At 38.5% G+C, this 23353-nt stretch overlaps 2 protein-coding genes across 2 annotated transcripts in view; one reads left to right on the forward strand and one right to left on the reverse strand.

The window, feature by feature from the left end:
* PlexA (plexin A) overlaps window positions 1-23353 on the reverse strand; it is a 457831-nt gene that overhangs the window by 117581 nt on the left and 316897 nt on the right. The gene's annotated exons all lie outside the window — the stretch shown is intronic.
* On the forward strand, window positions 7114-10363 carry LOC141429860 (uncharacterized). Its single transcript, XM_074090420.1, has 4 exons — window positions 7114-7182; window positions 7963-8118; window positions 9117-9263; window positions 10202-10363. The coding sequence occupies exons 1-4, from the start codon at window positions 7129-7131 to the stop codon at window positions 10361-10363; spliced, it is 519 nt and encodes a 172-aa protein (XP_073946521.1). The 5' UTR covers window positions 7114-7128.

The raw sequence follows: 23353 nt of genomic DNA on the forward strand, positions 1-23353 counted from the left end.
AATGAAAAGTTCGCATGCCATCAGTATTAAGACAATGACCAACATTCAACTCGAAATAATAACTTCTACGTTGAAAATGAGTCCCTATTCATTCACTTTATGATATGTTTCGTGGCGTATAGAGCACGTTACTTCATTTATAGCGAACAAAAGGTTAAAGGTAAGAGATAAGTTACCAAACAGAAAGTTGTAATTTTTTTATCTCATGAATGAATACCTGTCACATTTAAAATGTCAAAACAAATTTGAAACTGCGCCAAACTTTAAACTAAAACCAAGCAGTAAGAATCTTCGGTAAGAACCTTTAGCAGTTTTTTCGAATAAGTAATATTAAAGTAAACACATAATTTTTACCTGCAATTTCATGACCATTGAACAGGGTAATTTAGTCCATAAAATATAAATAGATTTAAATCATTTTTGTAACAATGTCGGACAAAGAGACATCCGTGTTAAATAATACAGTAAACATGAATTTATTTTAATTGTCAGTGCAGGACATGCACAATATTGTGTGATTTATCTAAATTGTAGTACTTAAACTGACGAGCGTATCGATCGTGGAACATTAAGTGGGTTGACAGTAAATATAAGAGACATAACAATGGTTAAATTTTTATTATATGCAGCATGGGTTGTTGTGATAATCTATATGAAGCACATTTTAGTAAGTTGAAAATTGACAAGATTTCACTTTTTTAACATCCGTAAATTACTACAGGAATCGAAAGAGTTTTGCCTCCTGAACATGGGAAAATATTTATTATATTTGATTTCTCCATATTTAAAAAAATACAAAATATTGAAAAAATATGTCTGAATTTGCCAACACTACCACAGAATAGATATGTTTCCTTTGCCTTTTTCACCAGAAAAAGGAGCTGTCATAATTTTGATATTGTCTCTATGCAACGTCTACGTCAGATTTACGTGATCTTTTTTTTAAGAGACTAGACAATAGTAATGGATCTATTGTGTCGTAGTTTTGGAGTTATGCCCTTTTAGAATAAGCACATCTTAAGAATTTTTAATAAATTAATTAATAGTTGAAGTGAAATTTTTAAAAATATCAGCTTTTTTCTCTTTCCAAACAGAATACAGAGAACGAATCAAATTATAGTCTTAGAAAGATGAAATCTTGTCAATTGTTAATTAATCATTTGGAAGAAATGATAAAATATTCACAAATAGTTTTCTGCAATTATTAAATCCAGCACGTTCTTAATATACTTATTAACTGATTAGTTAATGCTTCTTTCGTATACACAGGTGTCTTTATATTTTACAAAATTTTGTATCGTCTGACTACAATGAGTATTTTTGATGATCTCCGATCTACATAACGTCGCAATGCTGGGCACAGGCATCCAGTCAGAACGAAAGGGCTTGGACTATAGTTTCCACGCAGGCTTTATTGGAATAGTGTGTATGCAGGCTCACAATCGGTAAAGCGAGTGATAAATTACAAATCTAATCCGAAAAAATTAGGAAAAATTGATATCTATTAACCTCTTCACCGCCACAAAACAAACAAAGTGACGTGCTCTAAACGCCACAGAAATACCAGCAACAAATAAACTTGATTTTTAATTCCATTGCAGAAGGGTTAAATTCGAGTTCAATGTTGGTCATGTAAGATAATGACCGTGGCGCGTGAGGCATTCCATTGGCTGTCACGACTGGATGACTCTGGCGGTGAAGAGGTGTTATATTTTTCTGGCTTCATAATCACACTAGAAACTATATTTCAGAGCCTTCAAGTGATCCCAGAACGAGCTATGAAGACGTATTTAAACGAAAAGTACTTGTACAACGGAAACATCTTCATAAAAAGGCATGGAAGGAAAAGTAAATACTACTTCAACTTAGAAGGATATACAAAGTGTACTTTTGCGGATAACGTGTCGGTAATTAGCAAATTATTGATGATAATTTCATTATTTCTTATAACTATTAAACAAGGCTACCTGTTTAAAAAGTCATAGGTCCAAAGTTCAAGCAATAGGCAATATACTGGGCTACCAAGGATTTATTCAAATATTTCAAAAAATGATATCAATAGATCGGGGTACTTTGACCCAATAAAGTGTAACTTTACCCCATATGAAAACCACATACAGACTAATAAAATACATTAAGCAGGAGCGGTCAGCTAAAACTAACAAAGGCAATGTGACATAATTTCACTGCAGTAATAAAACTTAGAACGAGTTAATTTCAATAGTCACAGTTACCATTCAGGGTTAAAGTAACCGTACCTGGTTTTATAATAATATGGCTCCATCTCTCCCCGTGGGTGTCGTAAAAGGCGACTCGGGCCGCTTGTAGACGTTCGTTGTTTCACCGGACAATGGGCCATTCTTTTTGCCGGACTTGCGGTGTTGTATGGCTAAGTCGCCGGACAAGTGTCCGGTGCGTGTATACTCATTCATTGTAAGCCATACAACACCGCAAGTCCGGCAAAAAGAATGGTCCATTGTCCGGTGACAAGAAGAAAGAAAATACATTTATTCACAACGAGGGACCTGAAGTGAGAGTGGGCAGTAGTGCTCGCTTCTCTATTAACAACTCCAAATTCTGGACTCCAGGACTGCAGTGTAGAAGGCAAGAAGAAACCAAGACACTATTTCCCCAAGAAAGTCATCATGAAGCTTCACTACTGATCCTTAACCACCAACCACTCTCACAAGAGTAGCGACTCAGAAAAAGAAAATTGATATTTGAGTGTATCAATCTTGTCGTGTCTTGTCTTGTGGTTTGACGACCTGGTTAAGATCGCGGGATTGCGGTGGACACGGAAAGCACAAGACCCGTCTGAGTGGAGAGCCTTGGGAGAAGCCTATGTCCAGCAGTGGACTTCTTTCGGCTGATATGATGATGATGATGATGATGATGATGATGTTGTCTTACAGATGCACTTAGTTTTTTTGGAACTACAGCAAAACGAGTATAAGCAAAGTTTTGTGGAAACGCATTTCAAGATCTGCGAGGTGTTTCACATGCAGAACGGGATTGGTCCTTACATTGCAGCAGCTTTTCGCAATTCTGGATTCGTTTGCCCTCTACCACCGGTAAGTCAAATCAACTCCATCCATGGGTATCATCATCCCATCCATTATCATTTTTTTTCATTTTGTTATTCTCGAGACTTTACTAATAAACATACACACACTACTGCGTAATGCTGTTATTTCTTTACTATCTAGGCGCAGTGACCCGAAACGGGATTTGGCTTCCTACATCAGATTACACCCTGTTTTTAGGATCCTAGGCCAGCTCTTGCCAGTCTTTGACCCCGAGATCCTAAATGTCTCTCTAGATCTCGTCCCTCCAGCGGTGCCTGCGTCCACTTGCTCCTCTCCTAAACTTTCCATGTATCCAAGCCACCGGAGTCTGGACGCTTTGGTCTCTAATAACATATTGGACTCAGCCATTGAGATCTTCGATTTATCTATTCTTCCTCATCTTTCAGCTTCAGTCTTCTCTCTGAGTCACACACTCACATTGACGTCTGTGGCTCACGCGGAAGTCCGCGAGAATTTGTCTACCACTTTACGTGTTAACCATATGATTTTTCGAGACAGAAAGTATCCTCCGATTTTTTTTGCGTGATGCAGTAACAAACATCCAAACTTTCTTATTTATGACACTAAGCATTCGATAACATGACTTTTATTGATATTTTCAGGGTCCTGTTCCTAAACTTTTGTAAAGATTCTCTAAGGACTCAGATTTATCTATTCTTCCTCATCTTTCAGCTTCAGTCTTCTCTCTGAGTCACACACTCACATTGACGTCTGTGGCTCACGCGGAAGTCCGCGAGAATTTGTCTACCACTTTACGTGTTAACCATATGATTTTTCGAGACAGAAAGTATCCTCCGATTTTTTTTGCGTGATGCAGTAACAAACATCCAAACTTTCTTATTTATGACACTAAGCATTCGATAACATGACTTTTATTGATATTTTCAGGGTCCTGTGAAAATAATGAATATATCCATACCTGCTGATAACTTCCCGAACGTTTGGCCCTTTGAAAGATGCAAGATCAAAGCATCGTTGACGCAGTCACCAACTAATGACATCATAGCCGCGGCAGACGTCTACGTATATTTCAAACAAACACCGCGGAGCGGTTGAAATTAATATCAGCGGTAACACAGTAACACACTCATAACAAGGAGTTTGTAAATTAATCTGAAAATGTTTAGCAGCAGCAGCTGATTAAACAACTTTTTTAGCTTTGGGCTTATAACTTCTAAATTGCGTTTTACCTTTATATCAATATTCCCAGATCTCAAAACTTCTTGGCTTGGCTTGGTCTTAATATGGCTGAATTTCAAAATACCTTAGTCTCATAATACCTAAACTTCCAAATCACTTTCATGGCAAAAAAACATAAAATATGCTTAAAACAACCAAAAGTTAAAATACCTAAATTTGTACGTTGAACACAAACTATACTAAAAGTCAATGATCAACATCAAATTTCTCAAACACCACCCGTGAAAAAATATTAGGCATTTTGCCATTTGTGTTTTGACTTATTTTAATATTTTGTCATCAATTCTGTCATTCGGTATTTGAATGAATTGTGCATTTCAATCTTTAGGTATTTAGAGAATATTATGACATTTTAAGTCAAAGTCCTAATGAATTTCGTTAATTTTTATACAAGAGACAATTTGACATTTTAGGTATTATGAGCCCATGGTAATTTGAAATTTAGGGGTATTAGTGAATAAGGTATTATGAAATTTAGTGGTTTTGAGCTCAAAGCCTTTTTTATATGTCTTTTATATCTGCTGACAAATATTTCCATACAACGCTGAACAAAACTTAACGCATCAAAAGCGTGACCGCGTTTTGAGTAACAAATTGCAATAGGTAAATAATAATAACCAACAAAAAGTTGGAAAACCCCCGACCCGGCTGAAGCGATTTTGACAAAACATGTCTAAGAACCATCGCTAGAAAACCTGCTTTAAAATAATAAAAAACCGCATTCAAATCGGTTCACCCTTTTAAGAGCTACGGTGCCACAGACAGACAGACAGGCACACATACCGGTCAAACTTATAACACCCCTCTTTTTGCGTCAGGGGTTAAAAAATGTACAGGCTTATTAACTAACCCAACCAACTACTAAAATGTTAGTGTTCAAGAGAATATTTATAAATAAAGATATCCTTTGTTATGTGTTTTGTAATTATAAAATCAAAATTGTATCGACTTTTTATACTAATAAATGCTGCTTTCATCATGTTTAACTGTAATTTTACAATTTATCTATGTACTTAAATTTAGACACATCTCCGAAATCAACAAAATGAAATGAAACGAAATTATTCATGTGTTCAATAAAACATAGCATCACTAACACCAGAGTTAAGCTTTATGTACACTATTGCTCCTATGTTTGTCGAATTCAAGGTATTTTGATTTGATACGAAAAGAATACTAATTATTTCTTTCCTCTTAATAAATTATCTTTAATGCTCGATCCTTTCATATTTGTGGACTGTGGTGAAAGCGTAATTTTAGTTAAACTATTATAATTGGTACATTTTGTTATAGCCTCTCACGGAAGAAAGATAAATGTCTCTTAATACAGGTATTTCATACTTAAAATGGTGTTAACCACATTCTGTACCTTTTAATACTATTAAATGGGGTATCGCGACCCCACAGATTGAAAAACACGGTGACCTGTCTTTTCGCCGAGTGTAATTACTCAGATTTTCGTTTCGTAATTGTTTCAGTTGATCGAACCATTGTTCGCCGACACATGATAAGTAGAGTTATCGCATGACATCAAAATGTGTGGTTAGGTGTGACGACGAGCGTCAGCGAGGAGGAGTGTTAGGTAGAATTGTGACCAACAACGCAGGAGCCGAGCGAGCGAAGCGAGCGTGCCGCGGCAGCGGCCGGCGAGTGCCAGAACCGAACTGATGGCGTCGCGACTTAGTTTGTTTTGACTTCAATATAAAATAAACACAAATTTGAAAGCGAAAAGTTGTTCGAGCAAACGTTGAAAATATGTAGTGATTAATCGGCTAAACGAATTTCTGTTTATAGTTGTTCGGCTTACTGACTCACAAGCCAACTGAATAGTCTACTAAAGGTTGAGTTACGAAACGTTAGTCTGCGAAACAATACATTTGCGTACAAATTCATCGACGTACCGTTACTCGGCGAAACGTGGTCTGCCAATCAATAATCTGCATAAAAATTGTCGGCGAATCATTAGGTAACCCTCTCAGCTGATAGTAAATTTCAAGTGTAATTTTGCAAATAAATGCCGGAAAACCTAGAAATCCAAGCCCGGGCTTGAACCCACGTACCTCTGTTTGAGAGGCCATAGTTCACTAGGCTACTGACTTCATCACACATTTATTTTAATCTGTTAGAGATATTTAGCATTAACATCATAAGGATACAGTAGTCTACTGCTGAACGTAGCTACTCCTCGATTAACTAAAAAGCCATTTATTATTAGATTTTTAGGGCTCCGTTCCCAAAGGGTGCCAACGGAACCCTATTACTGAGACTCTGTGAAAAATATGGAAAGGTAACGCTCTTTTTCTGGTAATAGATTTTAAGACTGTAGTAAGTGTTTTAATTGTGTTATAACGCACATAATATTACTTGATTTCATAATGGCTACGGGACCCTATCTTGGGCGTGTCCGACACGCTCTTGGCCGGTTTTTTTAAAATTTAAAACTAACAAGCGATTCGCACAGCACATCGCACAGCACATCCCTGGTGCAAACAGCTGAGCGGAGCGAGGCGAGGTAAATGAAGCGTTTCTATTGGTCCATGAAAAACGCACTCCTCGCTATCCTCTCACATCATTGATGGAAATGCAGCTTTATCGTAACACCAATTATACCAATCATTTTATTTGTTATTTCCTGAACAAGCATAGGTAATTTAAATAACGCGAAATTATTTTTCACCGACGATTATATTCATTGTTCGGTTTCAAAACCATTTTATTATACAAATTTATAGATACTTACACTTAAATATAATAACAGCATTTATAAAAACGTCGGTATTTTACTCATCCAGTCGATAAGAACTATTCAGTATATAAAGGTGAACTTTGGACGACGGTGACGATGAAATCCGACGTCATTTTGCTTTTTGTTATTGCTGTTATCCATCACGTCTGGGTAAATATTTATATGCATTAAGTACCTATATTCGTCGCTAGTTTAAATTGCCATTTTTCAGCGTAGAATTCATATTAATTACTAGTGGCTCATGAGCCATAGATCTGTCTAGTCTATTTTTTACATTTTCAACCCCAGTGGCTCCTTCATTTCCAAGAGATCAAAAATCCATAGGACGGAGAATCGAGTAAGAGTAAATTATTGAAACTGTTCTGGAATCGGTTGAGAAAGAATCGTCATCATTGAGAAGCGGACCTTTTAGCTCGCGCTTCGGCTCGGGCGCCCAATTCAATTCAATTCTTGAAAGTATAGCTCCATCGATACTATCGATGATTCCGCCAATGTCGAGGTTGGAAAAGACACTATCGGTTAGCCGTTGTACGGTAGGGGCGGTCAAAATGTTCTTTCACTAATAGAAAGCTACACCATTTCTCTGATTTAATTCGTGACAATGTGTATGTTTTTCTTTCTCTCTCTCTCTCTCTCTCTCTCTCTCTCTCTCTCTCTCTCTCTCTCTCTCTCTCTCTCTCTCTCTCTCTCTCTCTCTCTAAATCCGTCCTCACCCGACGTCTTGTTGTTCTTAAGCTGTTTCAGGGCCATCCTTATCTCTGCTATGCCCGGGATATCTTCGCTATAGCGTCGGGTCAGTTAGGCTCTCGGGTCTTTAGTAACCACACTGGAAACAAGCTTAATGACCGACTCGTAGACATTATCCACTTCTCAGTCAACGCTACACTGCCATTATCCCTAGATAATTTGCCATCATTTGTATTATTACAGGTCTTACAAGTCATCCCTGAACGTACAAACGTCTTGTGGACAAACGAAAAATACGTGTCGGACGTAAAGTTCTACGTAAAGAGATACGCACGGCGCGGGCTCTACTACATCAATCTAGAAGGAACGACTAAACACGTGTGGGCAAATAACATTTCGGTAAATCAGTCTTCATTTCGTATTAAATATACATACATCTTATCTTATCTTATCTTAAGCTTAGGGGTCCTTGCGGATACACTTCGACCCGTAGGGATCTTTTGTGTAATTACCCCTCCTTCGCACTTACTCTATTGCCTTTATCACCTCGTCCATAAATTGGATGATTTGACGTAGCGGTAGTGCCTTAAAGTCTCCTGGTGCGGGGTATCCGTCGCCAAAGAGTCTCATTCTTGATCTGGCGAGGGCGTCACATTCACACATAATGTGTTCCATTGTTTCGTCTTCCTCGCCACATATTCTACAGACTTCATTGTCCTGTAGTCCCATCTTTACTAGTATGTGTTTAGTATTGAAGTGACCTGTGAATGCCCCGACGATATGTCGGAGTTGTTTCCTACTGAGTGTCCAGAGTTTTTTAGTCCAGCTTGTGCTGACATTTTCGATGAATCGTTTTGAATGCTTTAGACCTTCCAGTGTTTTCCACTCTTGTTGGTGTTTACGTTTGGTGTGGTCGTTTATGGCATTCTTCATGGTTCCCTGTGAGAGTCCCACATACGGCTCAGGCCCTATGTTTTTGTTCATTGACCCTTCCCTTGCTAGCTCATCTGCTATACATACTCAGAAGATCAGCTTTTTGTCTTCCAACGTGACAATGCTGTTAGTTTAATAGGCATTTTACTATTTAGCAGAGTGTTATATAACAAATTGCATTTTATGATGTACTGAGCGGTAGAAAATCTGGCCCTCAAATGTATGCAGTAACAGGTAATTTTGTATGTAGAGTGGACCTACTTTTGTGCCGCTGAGTATATTACGAGTATTAACCTTATCTAGTGTAAAGAATTCATTGAAATGTAATGCTACACCGAAATATTTGAATATCTCGCCCGCTCTGACATTTCTGATAGCAACTTTACAAGGGTCTTAAAATTTGGCATCAAAGTCGACCTCACTAAGTACCTTCAAATTACAAAACGTCTTCCCGCAAATTTCAGGCGCATCTAGTTTTCTACGAGTACCTGCACAACGAGTACAAACGCAGTTTCGTGGAGATGCATTTCAAGTTTTGCGACCTGCTGCGTAAGGATCCTTATATCGGCAAAGCGTTGCTCGCGACCGGAATCACTTGCCCTTTGCCTGCGGTAAACAAAGAAAGAAAGAAAAAAGAAAGAGAGATTTCTTTTGGCTTCATTAGTACCACCTTACAGTACACACAAACACACATGAAAATACATCACCAAAAGAGTCAAAACATCAAATTTATCTAGGGATAATGTTGTTTAAACAAAAACAACCCAACCACCACAACTATCACCACCACCACACTACGCTGACGCGTTTTGAACTCAACCAAGGTTCAAACAGAGATCATCTTCCTATCAGATGTTATAATAACGAACCAAAATATTCATTTATCATTGAAAATCCCCAAGTATATACTTTGTTTCTCTCAAACAAACTACTCATAAATGTTTTACCAACTTTAAGCTTCACTTCAAACTACCTTCAATTTTTTTTTATTTACAGTGATGTTTTATTTATCCTAATTGTTATTTTGAACATGAAACTACCGTGAGACTCACTCATATTAAATATATTGACCCGGATAACTCACGTTTTAAATCGAGTTAGCACAGCAGTGCGCGTGTTGCAGCAGCCGCTGAGTCACGTTGCTCCGAAGACGAAGGGCTACGGATTAGCCCGAAACATGTCGAGCTAAACTCGATTTAAGACGTGAGTTATCCGGGCTAATTGTTATTGTTCAAATTAGACCCTAGGATTAGTAGGGGCTCTCCATTCAGACCGGTCTTGTGCTTTCCACATCCACTGCGATCCCGTGATCTTTACCAGGTCGTCGCTCCATCATGTTGGAGGCCTACCGACAGCTCGTCTCCCGGTCCGCGGACGCCGTTCGAGAACTTTCTGACCCCATCGGCCATCAGTCCTGCGAACCTTGGGGGAGGCCTATGTCCAGCAGTGGACGTCTTTCGGCTGACATGATGATGATGATAAGTAGGGGGGTAGTAACTAAATTTACATGCTCATTAAATGATCCATTCATTAGGTCTAATGATTTCAGGGTGAACATAAGTTAAACAATATAACAGTACCGACCGACCACTTTCCGAACGTCGTGCCGTTCGAGAAATTTAAGGTCGATATCAACATCACCTTGCTGCCGGCGGAAGAACTGATCGCCAATATAGAGATCTACGCAAACTTCAAGCAGAAACTAGGATAGGAGCCAACAAGAGGGAACAAGTAATAAATAATAAAGTTTTTCTCCAGTCTTGGGTTTTTAATTTGTATCTAGCTATGTAGGTATTCGTTAAGACGTGAGTGTTTCATGTACCATATTGATATAACTATGTCAATTGATCTATACTTAGGAAAGATTTGGATATTTGGATTTTTGTATTTTTGGATGTTTGTTACGAATTGACTCAAAAACTACTAGACCGATTTTAAAAATTCTTTCACTATTAGAATGCTTCATTATTTCAAAGTACTATAGGCTATAGTTATTACCAGAAAAAAATAGGGTTCCGTACTAAAACTTCAATAATGAACTCAAAGTGTAAAAAAAGTTGCCATGAAACTTCTTTCATCGCATGCGCTGTGGAAATTATAGAGAACAATAAAATGTTCTACAATATATACAAAGGTTTTATCATAATTTCATTTTAGTAGCAGTCCGTTATATCTACATGTTTTATAGCAATTGACTTTATTGGCATTATTTTAACGTTTTAAAAAATCATGTTAGAATGAAATAAACACTTATATAGATGGCAATTATAATTTGAGTCTGGTACAATTTTAGTTATCTTACAAATAAAACATTGATTTCTAGGAGTTTTTATTTTATACATACTCGGCCTGCAAGCCTTTCTTTCCCGCGACTTTACCCGTGACCTTTTTGCGGGTTAGCAAAGTAATTGTTGTAGTTGTAATTAATATTGACCTCCGCAAAGTAATGCCTGATTCATTATATGATTAGTGAAATAGCAATAGTATGTCATAAAACGTTATAATTCACCAGAGCGTAAAATCATGTATAATAAATACTAAGTATACCTGTCATCCCCTGAAAGCCGTGGTGGCCGAGTGGTTTGACCTATGGCCTCTCAAGCAGAGGATCGTGGGTTCAAACCCCGGCTCGCACCTCTGAGTTTTTCGGAATTCATGTGCGAAATTACATTTGAAATTTACCACGAGCTTTACGGTGAAGCAAAACATCGTGAGGAAACCTGCACAAACCTGCGAAGTAATTCAATGGTGTGCGTGAAGTTCCCAATCCGCACTGGGCCCGCGTGGGAACTACGGCCCAAGCCCTCTCATTCAGCAGCAGCAGTGGGACGTATATATATAGGCTGGGATTATTATATTATTTTATTATTATACCAGTCATCAAAATTTTATTCAGCTTGTCATCTAATATACTCCCCGTGTAGACCCGTGTGGTGTCGGGTTACAATTACACCTCTCCATTTCTTCCGTGGATGTCACTGAGGATATCTAGGTTAAGATCCGTAGGCGACAGACTAGCAACCTGTCAATATTGTACCGTTTGTCAAACTTAAAACCTAAAATTGCTAAAAGTGGCTCCGTAGCGGTAACGTTTCGTGTGCTCTGCCTACCCATTTGGGAATACAGGCGTGATGTTTCTGTGTGTGTGTTATCTATACTTTTTGTCATTACAGTAAAATATTGAATTGGTACTAACCTTATATTAACCCGCGGCTATGTACATGTTAACCTTTAGGTCTGGCAGTTGAGACGCAATTCAAGTGACGTGGGACAGGGTCGCATCGCCCCTTGAATTAGTTTTCATACTAAATATATAGAAACGTCGCGATCCAAAACAGAAGAGACGAGACGGAGACGCCTCCGCCCCGTTTCAACCCTGTCCGCGACGAGCCTCGTTCCCGGTTGTCTTCTGTGTTGCGCTTAAGGCTGTTTGGGCTGCTAGTTTTAACAATACCTATGACGAATGTGGTGACTCGTGCAGTGTTAGATGCTGATGCTGTTTCCGTACAATTTTTTAAAGTCACAAAAATCCGGAGATGGAAGCCCGTTCTCGAACCCACAATTCCCTGCTTGAGAGGCCATAGGTCAAACCACTAAGCTACCATGGCTTTCGTATAAAACGTGTTGTTTTTGATTTCCTTTAACTTTATGGGAACATTCAACAGTCCAAATTAAAATAACTTATCTGAGAAACTACCGGAAGACGAAGCCTTGGCAAGCCTTCCTTCCACTAGGTGAAATGACGACATCGTGAGAGTTGAGGGCAACCGGTGGATAAGTGGCGAGTTGTCGTTGACTGTGGCGTTCTAAGGGGGAGAATTTTGTTCTGCAGTGGATGCCTTTCATCTGATGATGATGATGATCTGAGAAACTTAAGATTTTATGCGCAGCAAAACAGTTTGAAACGTCCTTAATTTGAGACGTTTCATAAAGTGCGTGGGTAACTAAAGTGTGCTTACCAAATTCTATCATTTTCAAAAAAAAAAAAAAAACTATCTCAATGTCACTCATCCCGTCAGTAAATTTTACAATTTGACCTTTAAAAATAACTGTGAACTTAAATAGTACACATAAGAGAATTACATATTTCGGAACACAATAAAAACACGGCGTTTACTTCTCTCTACTATACGAACGTGCAGTTTCAGAATACATTTAATACTTACCCCCTGTCCCCCCCCCAGTAACGCGTGAAAACCGTCTCGTGTGAGCGTTAATCCTTGGATTTTTGCGGCGTGAAAGCCGAGACTAATTAATTAAAAGGTTAACTGTCATACTTGGTATAACCGAAAAAGCTCCTTGGACAAAAGCGTCAAACGAGCTTTATAAAAATGTTACGAACTTTATGAGTATTTATTTCTGAGAGTCGTGGATAAACAATCTGGCCAATTCATCTGACACAGCGCGTGAGTAAAGATTGGAACTAAAACAATAACTTGGCTAACTGGCGACCTTATTTATTTAAATTTCTCATTGTGAATCCCCAAGTTGGTTACTTGGTTTATTTTTCTCAATTTAAACAAAAATAAATGGATAAATTGGAATGTTTGTTTTGGTTCGTTAGTCTAACACGTGGCAGCAAAGGGAATAGTTGTGTTGCTCTGAATATGAACTCTGATTGAGTTCGAAACGCGTCAGTGTTGGATGGTGGTTGTGATGGTTGGGTTTGCGTGATTTATATGTGTTCTTACAGTGTGGAGTTAGAGGAGCTCTACGAACACACATTTGTTGCATTGACGTAGCTATCATAAGGTCGAGGGTGAGGGTGAGGGAGGGTTCATTTGGTTAAAAATTCGACTCGCCCCTAGTATCAAATTTAGAAAAAATCTCAAATAAAAATTCCAAGAAAGTAGTAGAGGTTCCCTCAAAAGATTTCCCATGGTAAAGATGAATCACGTTTCGTATCAACAAAACCAGCTTTATGAAAGCTAGGCTAACAAACTTTTACAAAGACGCTCACCCGAAGCTTTGCGCGAGCTTGCGCCTCGTGTAAAAGCACCTTTATAATTGAGTAGAGTCGGAGATCAAAGTTTTAATTGTTTTCACATCTTCGTTGTACAGCCGAGGACTTTAGATTGTGTTTTATAAACTGTATCTGTATTGAAACGATCGAGGCTTGTACCTCCTTAGATATCTGTAACGATAAGGCCGCCTATTGCTTACCTCAGAAAGTCTCTGTGTATATATATATACCTATGTTTTCTGTACTGCTTGCTATGTGTTGGTGTGCAATAAAGAGTTATTGTATTGTATGTAAAATCAGACCAGCGCCGGCTGCAAGGCTGAATCATGCTGAGTTTGGACCATTTCGTGACAATTTGAGAGAAAAAGGGAAAGGGGGGAAGAGATGGAAACAGAGAAAGAGAGTGAGAGGGAAAAATTTAAATCTATTTACACAAACTGTATCTTTGTTAGCTGCCAGCATTCTCATCCAGCTCACAATAGTCATAGTTCATACTCGATTCTGCGTACTAACACTTGACTGTTTTTTTTGTCATTGAATGTTTTGGTTTTCGCATAGGTGCTTTGCGTACTTTAGTCAACATTTTCGCAAAAAAAAAAACAAATTAATATCAATATCTAACTCTCAATATATAAAACTTCTCGATTCTATTACTTTGTAGAGCCCCGCGTAGCGCTCTACGCAACGTGGACTACAGTGCAGCGTAGCGGTTGCTTTCGGTTTCGTAGGAGTCATTTAGTTGCCAATAAAATCAGGCACTGAAGAAGTCCGTATCGATGAACTGCAATATTTCACCTTGTTTCGGCAACCAGACCTGCAAAGCAGCTATGTATGTCTGTGCGACATTTGTATAACCCAACCAACAAAAAATTGGAAAACCCCCGACTTTGTCACTTCAAAGTTCAAAACCTCAAAAACGGCTAAACCGATTTTGATTAAGAGTGTCTAAGAACCATTGCTGGAATACCTGGTTTCAAATAGAAACAAATGCATTCTAATCGGTCTACCCGATTATGAGCTGCGTTGCCACAGACAGACAAACACACACAGATACACAGACATACAGTACTAGTCCTTCCTTCTTTCTGTAAAAAAGGTTGCCTGGAAGAGATCGCTCTTAAGCGATAAGGCCGCCTATTGCTCACCTTGTAATTTTAATAATTTGTTTTCTGTATCGCTTACTATGTCTGGTGTACAATAAAGAGTCTTTGTATTGTATTGTATTGTATTGTACAGATACACAGACACACTTAGCGGTCAAACTTAGAACACCCACCTTGTTGTGTCGGGGGTTAAAAACTGCATACATTGCATTAACAAAAACAATTTTTTGACGGAAAATTTTAAGTAATTCGAGATTTGGTTTGCTGTTAAAATTGTTATGAACTGGAATAATGCATTCATTATATTGTTAGATCGGAGAAATTCTACTTTAGGACATGCATACATTTGAGACAAGAAAAAGAATTCATGAGGTCATATTTTTAAAAATATAACACCAAAAAACCATCGGCGGGGTTAAGTGGTAAATTGGCTAAAAAAGTGTTGCAAGTGTCGCTCGCTCTAGTCATTTTTTACACAACCTGTCCAACACCCGTATATTCCTCGAAGAAAGAAAGAAAGAAAGATTTATTTTGGCTTCATAAGTACCACCTAAAACTAAGACGAAAGGCAAACTGAGAAGGAAACTTGAATAGCCTGAATCCTATATCTAAAAGCCTCGCAACGCTCAGTTTGAAAACTAATTTGTCAGGCAATTTCTTACTTCCCAGACCTCGGCAGTAATCTCTACTGAGCATAAAAATATGTTTAATTTTGAAACTGCTTTTATTATTTCTCAATGTTTATCAACCATTTCTAAACGGGGTCAAAACAAAACCCCTGCCCGGCTCTACAGCCTCTTCTCACCCCTTTAGAGAGCCTAAAACAGTTCCAACGAGGGTGAATCGTAAAACCTCAACTTCCAAGTTCAGCAGTTTTTTCGCAAACGACTCCTCGGAGACAGTTTTTCTTATAAACTCCTTCGTTTTTTATTAAAAGCCACCTGGAATTTCAAGGCTGTCGTAAAAAGCTGAAAATACTATTATGTTTTTTTTTCTGCTTAGGTTGCGATATTGTAAGAAAGCCATGGACCACGGCCATGGACATGGGGTTTGACCTAATCAATGGCCTTTCATACATATTTATATAGGATCGGGGATCTAAGTTATTCGAAATTAATGTGCGACATTACATTTGAAATTTACCACGAGCTTTACAGTGAAGGAACACGTGGGGAAATCAGCATTATCCTGCGAAGTAATTCAATGGTAGGTATGTGTGAAGTTCCCTTTCCGCACTGGGCTCGCGGGGAGACTACGACAAAAAGACTGTCTCATTCTGAGAAGAGGCTTGTGCCCAGTAGTTGAACGTGGAACAATTTCACTTCAATTTATTTGGATTTATTAACGTTGCATATAAGTACGAAAATTCACCGTTTAGCGTTTTTTTTTTATTTAGCGGTTGAAATTTCCGGATTTTATTCCGATCCTCTAGGAATATCGAAATAAAAATAAAATATCTGTTATTCCAGACGTCCAGCAATCTAAACCCGGATTTTTAAACCCATGGAAAAAATGTAAACAAAGTTTTGTCATTGTCAAAGTGACATTTCAGGGGATCTCAAACCGAAGGGCTACGGATTAGCCCGAAACATGTCGAGCTAAACTCGATTTAAGACGTGAGTTATCCGGGTCATTATATTTAATATTTTCTCTTGATTATGAAATACAGTTTTTTAATGAGAGGTCGATTTCTGATGAATGTGGAAAGAATAAGTATCTTGAATTCTGCAATGTTTTTCGATAGCGACAACACCATGGTTTACATTTTCTCCATGGGATTAAAAATCCGGGTCTACATAGGTAGGTACCGAATTTAGCCTACATATGTGCTATTCCAGATGGCCAGCTATTTACGTTCCTAAAAAATGTTATTAAAACCCATCCCGCCGTTTTAGTTTATTATAAATGCGAATGCATGTGACTTAGGTACTCCCAAACTTTAGCGTTTATTATATTAGTAAGATCTAAGTACAGCCAACTGTTGCGACAATTGTGGACCCAGACAGTTCAGGTGGGAACGCACCGTCTGCGAGGCAAGCTCCGTACCGCAATGGTTTCCTCGAAAAATAAAATTGTTGTGACAATATTTCTTGAAAATTCGATTTCACGTTTAAAATGACACGTTCAATGTATAAGAAAGGCACGTCTTTGTCGTGTTCTGTGCGGTAAATGGAAAACTGTCTTGAATCTTGTAAATATAAGTAAATATAAGTAAAGCAACTATAGACTAAAACACATATTCTTTTACTTGTTGATAATAATAATAATAGGTATTTATGATGCGCTAATTAATTATTAAGATTTCCTCACAGGTTCTACTTTTACATTTGTTGATATAAACACGATAGAATTTTCTACTTTAATAATGTAAGGTGTTCTGCCTTTGCTATATTTAAAAGTAAAGTCGCAGATCAATCTTCTGAAATAATTTAATCTAAAAAGCCGATTATTTATCATCAGAATACGAAAATATCTACGAACAGAACAGTTAAAATAAACCCGCAAAAGCCCAGAAAGACAAACCGAAAACTCGATCGCATCATCCGCCCAATAAACACCGCGCTTGACTCTGCGAAGCGTTTCGCAGTCCCTTTCTAATAAACACACATACAGATTCCAAACAAGCATTGCAATTTCAAAATTTCATCGGTACCAATAGTCAGTGGCCGGTATTAGGGCGCGTACACACAGCAACTCTGTGCAAGTGCAGCAAGGGGGAACGCAGCCGCGGCCCGGGAGACGAGCTACGCCCGGGCGAGACCCAGGGTGTAAACAACCCCTTAAAATTATTAACCCCCCTTCAAACGTTCCCCTTTCAAAACGAACCTTATGTTCATCCGCTTGAAGTCAGATTTGGAACGTGTTATCTCCGAAGTGAGATATAACGATTTGTATGCTCGTTCTATGCACAGCGGAATACGGTTTGCTTTTCGAACGCTAATTCTGTTATTGCTAAGTATTCAGTAGATGTAATACAAAGCCCCCAGAGTTTTGAGTCCATGGGATAGAGTTTGAATTTCTTAGCCGGTTTTTCCGGGGGGAGGAGGGGGGGTGTGGGTGGTGGGTTGCCTCATTCATAATCACAGGGCCGTCGAACGCCCAGGTGGCTTAGGTTTTAGATTTATCGTTTTGAGGTGAGACGCGGCGCCTCGATATAATTTGTATTGTTTTATATCGGCGCGTCTGTTGAAAGAACTTGTAATCGGGAATATTGAAGGTTTAAACAATGCTGTGGCTTTTAAATTATGAAACTGTAATAACGAGTTAGCCTGATGTTGCTGTCTTTCCATTTACACGGCGAAGAGAGTTCATGTGAGTTCATGAAGTATTCTCGTCGTAATTTGCTCTTATGATCATTATTTTTTTTTGTACATACTTACTGATGTGTGGTGTGTAACAAAGAATATTTATATTATTTGTATTGCATGTATTACTACATTTTTTTGTAAAATTACCATCTAAAACTGTTTTAAATGAATTGTTTAGTTTCCTCTTAATTTTGGTGAAAAACAAAGTCTAATTCGTTCATAAAATTTTAATGCACTTGTTCTGTAATTTACTATTATAATAAATCTTTTTTAGTCAAAATACCACGCACAGGACTTATCACGCTGACACACGAGTAATATTTACCTCGAAGTTTCGGCAACATCACTGTGGCCGTGGTCACGAGTAGACCAGTGGGGGCACACTTAAAACGTCACCTTTTCACGTACACGCCAGCGCCTCTGGCGACAAAATGATAGCACTAAATTGACAAATGTGTCAAACGTGGACTTGAAAAATTCAGTCTGTCTACCATCTTTCCGCTGTATGTTGGCTGTCTGGCTTTCGCGGATGATTTCTATATTTATCTGTTTTTTTGCTGTTTTCTTAAAGTTTTATTACATTGCTACGCTTGGGTGACCAAGTGAAGTGACCATCATAAACTCGTTTGCTTACCGGCTTCGCGATGTAATGCAACTTGCGCAATTTACTTACAGGTCTAAACTGGGCTTTATAGACGTTAAGCTTGTTGTGTGCGTGCATGTACATGTGTGTGTTATGTCAGATTTAGTTCTTCAGCTAGCTACCAGATAGCGCTTGTTACCATACATGCAAATTTGACCATAGAGTTGCCACTCTTTTTCTATATTGGTACTAATACTCTTTGGAGTAGACTGAAGTGTGGGGTGTCAAGTCTGCCTAGCAGCACGAGTCCTTCGAACTACCCGCACTTGATCACAAATAGTACCAGCACTCGTATCACGAACTACCCGCACTTGGTCATTTTTATTTGTCACCCCATCACACCGACACACAACACTAACAACGTCCGATCGTCCCTCAGAACATTCATCCCGACGCCGACACTTATTTATAACAGGATTCGACGAAGATCAAAGCTAACCATCGTGTACTATGAGTGAAAATCACGAAAGTTTAAGACATAAACCTTTTTTTAGTCAAACATTGTATTTTTTGTCGTGATAACTTCTTATAAATAGGCACAGCCGACATGTCAAAAAATAAGAGATATGTGTCAATGCGTAATTAATAGTTTCCCGGCCAATATGTGCGCAGCCTAACCAAACCCGAAGGTTCATCTCATCACCTTGTCGAGAAAGCTTCAGACTTGAACATTTCCGGTCGTCCGGGAACCGGCAACCGGATGCGGGAAGCCTCCTGCTCCTCTATAAGGATTACTTTAGGCAGAGGTCGTTCGAAGTGACTTGCGGTGAATAAATTTAACAAATGTATTACAGTTTACAAGCCCTCTTGTTCTCAGAGTGGGCCTGTGCCCAGCAGTGGGACGTATATAGGCTGGGATGGATTAGTTTACAAGATCGTTATCTCCAGAGTTTTAATATATTCTGTCCCATTAGAATTGATAAAAGATGACCTCAAATGTCTGATGCCTTTTAAAACATTCTGAATTTAATAACAAGTTTAATTTTGAATACAAACTTTTTTTGCTGACTGTACATTTTGTCGATTTAACTTGCATTTTTACTCAAACTACATTTGCATACCAAAATGTCATGTCGATGCCATTAACCGTTGAAGAGTTCCGCCCCGCGGAGACGATCCTGGCGGAGTAGCAGGATGTCAGTACCAGATAAAGTCAAGTCAATCTGACTACTGGAAATTGGTCGAATTACTTGCAAGATTTGATTACAGACAGACAGATAGACAACGGGACAGGTGAAACTAAATAAAAGCTTGTAATTAAAACATGATCAATCAGAGAACTTAATGTCTTACGAACTCAAAATCACTTGTTTCTGCCACACGGTGTAGGATAGGGTTGCCATACGTCCCGGTTTGAAGAAAGAAGAAAGAAAGAAAGAAAGAAATGTTTATTTTGGCTCCAAAAGTACCACCTAAAACTAAGACTAGAACTAGCACTAAAACTATGTTACTTGGTGGCACGGCAGGCTTGGTGAAGCATGGTGTCCCGGCGTCTCGGCCGATATGCAAATTGTCCCGGTTTAAAAATCATAGTTATTTAGTAGGGGGCTGGACTTGGTAAATAATAATAAACCTACAATAAACACGACTAACTAGCTAGGCTACAACGTAGCCGATAACGTGCCTTTTCAAGTTTTTTATTCATTTTTGAAAAGCGTCTACAAACAAGAGAACCCGACTGGCGGGTTGCTGGCATTAAATGACTGTGTTAAAAGCTGTTTTGTGTTTAGGCAATGACTAAACCTTTGATGTAATAAAAGTTCCTTTTTTCTAATGCCCCTACTTCTCTTTAAATGTCCCGGACTGGCCCCAGATTATTGTCCAGGTGGACTAGGCCTGTACCCGCGACTCCGTCCGCGTAGAATTCTTTTATCGCTATCCCGCGGGAACAATGCAATTTCCCGGTATAAAAACTATCCTATGTCCTTCCCCGGGACTCAAACTATATGTGTACTGAATTTCATCTAAATCGGTTCAGCGGTTTTGACGTGTTGGAGTAACAAACAAACAGACAGACAGACTTACAAACTTTCGCATTCATAATATTAGTGGGATAAAACACTTACAATTTTAGGAAGAAATTATGGCTACTATCGTAAATAAAAACTTCAGCCGTGTCACTGGCACTTAATTGAAAACGATTTAAAAATAAAAAGGACAAACGAAACGGTACGTACCGCTACTTCAAAGGCTCACAGCCAAGATGCAATTTAGTGGGCGTCCCTAGTAACTGCACGCCTAAAAAAACATTCCCGACTTCCCCTCTAAGCTCGACAACAGAAAAAACCGACATACCCTGCAGCCGAATAAGGCTTTTGAAGAGTTCCGGCTGCCATTTTTTGTTTTTGAAGAGGCATAAAGAGAGAACATGGAATGATTAACCGTAAGGGTCACAATATTTTTTTAAAGTTTGCGGTTTGCGGAACTCAATTTGTTTATTCGGAAATGTTACGAATAACATCTAGATCTTATTTCATTGTGAAGAATTGAACTCGAATGAACTGAAACAATTACTTTGCTCACGCGCGACCTTATTATGATAGCTACGTTTATGCAAGAAATGTGTGTTTACGCAGCTCCTACACCTCCACACTGTAAGAACTCATACAAAACACACAAACCCAACTATCATCACCACCACAACACTGACGCGTTTCGAACTCAACCAGAGTTCATCCTCAGAGAAACTGTCGTAACTACCAGGCTAGCTAATCATACTCGAGTAGCTACCGTAAGCTCGCGGGTGAGCAAAGTAATTGTAATATCTTCGATTATTCATTATGATTAGCTACTGGCCTTATGCAAGCTACACGCAATATCCCCGACACAATAAATTCATTATGACTCTAACACACAAGCTACTGGCATGAAAATATGCAAGCTACAACCATGGGTACCCATTTCCTGATTTAATCCCGGACACAAAAAGAGGGGTGTCATATGTTGTGTCTGTTGTGGCCCGATTTGAATGCGGTTTTTTTATTGAAAGCAGGTTTTTTAGCTATGGTTCTTAGACATGTTTCATCAAAATCGGTTTAGCCGTTTTTGAGATATTGAACTTTGAAGGGACAAAGTCGGGGGTTTTCCAACTTTATGTTGGTTAGGTTATATACAACGTGTTTTAAGTATCCGTCCACGGCTAATTAATGCTCTTCTTTTTGTATTTAATTAAGCATTTAAGGGTTTTATTTCACACGCGAGTGTTAAATAGTTATAACACAAAACTTAATAATGATAATAACTCACCTGGATTCTTCAAAAGTGTGAGAATGTAGGCAAACTTACCTGCAATAGCAAAACAATTGAATTAGTAAGAAATCATTTAAGAAGAAAAAAACGAGAGTTAAATAAATTATGACAAACGATGATTCGGACAAAAATTACGGTATGACTTGCGAAGAGTATGCGAACTTTGGCGCTCCCAGAAAAATCGTCTACCTACAAACTGAAAGAAAAAACGTTCACTATCTCAAAAACTAACGCCTCAACACACATTGTTATCTCCGGAACCCGTAAATAAAATAAGGGCACAGCCCTATTTATGCGAGGGTCCTAGAAAAAGTACGAAACAAACTTGTCGAGTAAAAGTTACGAATCTAGTCGGATGGAAACAGGAACGGGACGTAAACGGCTATCCTAGGCGAATCTCATAAAAGACCCAGCTTTCTTTCGTGCAGTCTGGGCAGTAAAGGATAGTGTTTCCCCCACGGGGCTAAGGTGCTTTTTAGTCCATTCCAGGTGCAAAGTCAAGCTGGCGTCGTTACATTCGACCACCGCCATTTTTGTACCCGTAAAAATGTTAATAGCGTTTTCACAAAATACATAGGGGCAGAAGGTTGCATTACTAACGAACACCTAACGAACATCGTCATTTCTAATGTTAATAAGTTTATTTTTAGTTAGTAGTTGTAGTATTAGTCTTAAATAAAAAAAAAACACATGTGACTAAGAGAGATGATTGGACCACCAATCATCTGACGTATTTTTTATTAGCTCTGTTAAAAGACGATGTTGCCATAGACTTGGTGATTTTGGATTATTCGCTGTAAATCTGTAATGGAACTTTACTATGGCGATCACTTTTCGCATTAGTTCCTTTACAAGTTTCTTCTTTTCTTACTTGTAATGAATCTAGTTCGAAAAAATGCAAGTTAAATTCGACCAACTTCCAGTAGTCGGATTGACTTGAAATTTGGCATACTTATATAAATCACTTGACAATAATTGTATTGTAGATTATCGAATCCAGTAGTGACATCCTGGTAGTCTAGCCAGGATCGTCTCCGCAGGATGGAACTCTTCAACGGTTAATAGCATCGACTTGAAATTTGGTATGCAATTGTAGTTTGGGTGACAACGCAAGTACAGTCAACAAAAAGTACAGTCAGAAAAAAAAGCTTGTATTAAAAATGCAAATTTTATGGTTAGGTTATTAGTAAAAGTACTGGTGAAGAAATGACTGCGACCAATCCTAAACTTCACCGGTAAAACTCGACATAGGCTTTCTGTATTTCTTTATTCTATGTACCTGACAGTATGGGGAATTTAAAGCGTAATTATATGAGATATAGCAGTTTCCGACTCCACCAGAGCGAGATGAGCGATTGCGGCGTCTTTTCTGCTTCCGCTTAACGAGCGACTTTTATATCCCACACATAAAACACTTATTAAAATAAAATGGGAA

The sequence above is a fragment of the Choristoneura fumiferana genome, chromosome 7 (assembly GCF_025370935.1).
Source record: "Choristoneura fumiferana chromosome 7, NRCan_CFum_1, whole genome shotgun sequence".
NCBI classification, from domain to species: domain Eukaryota; kingdom Metazoa; phylum Arthropoda; class Insecta; order Lepidoptera; family Tortricidae; genus Choristoneura; species Choristoneura fumiferana.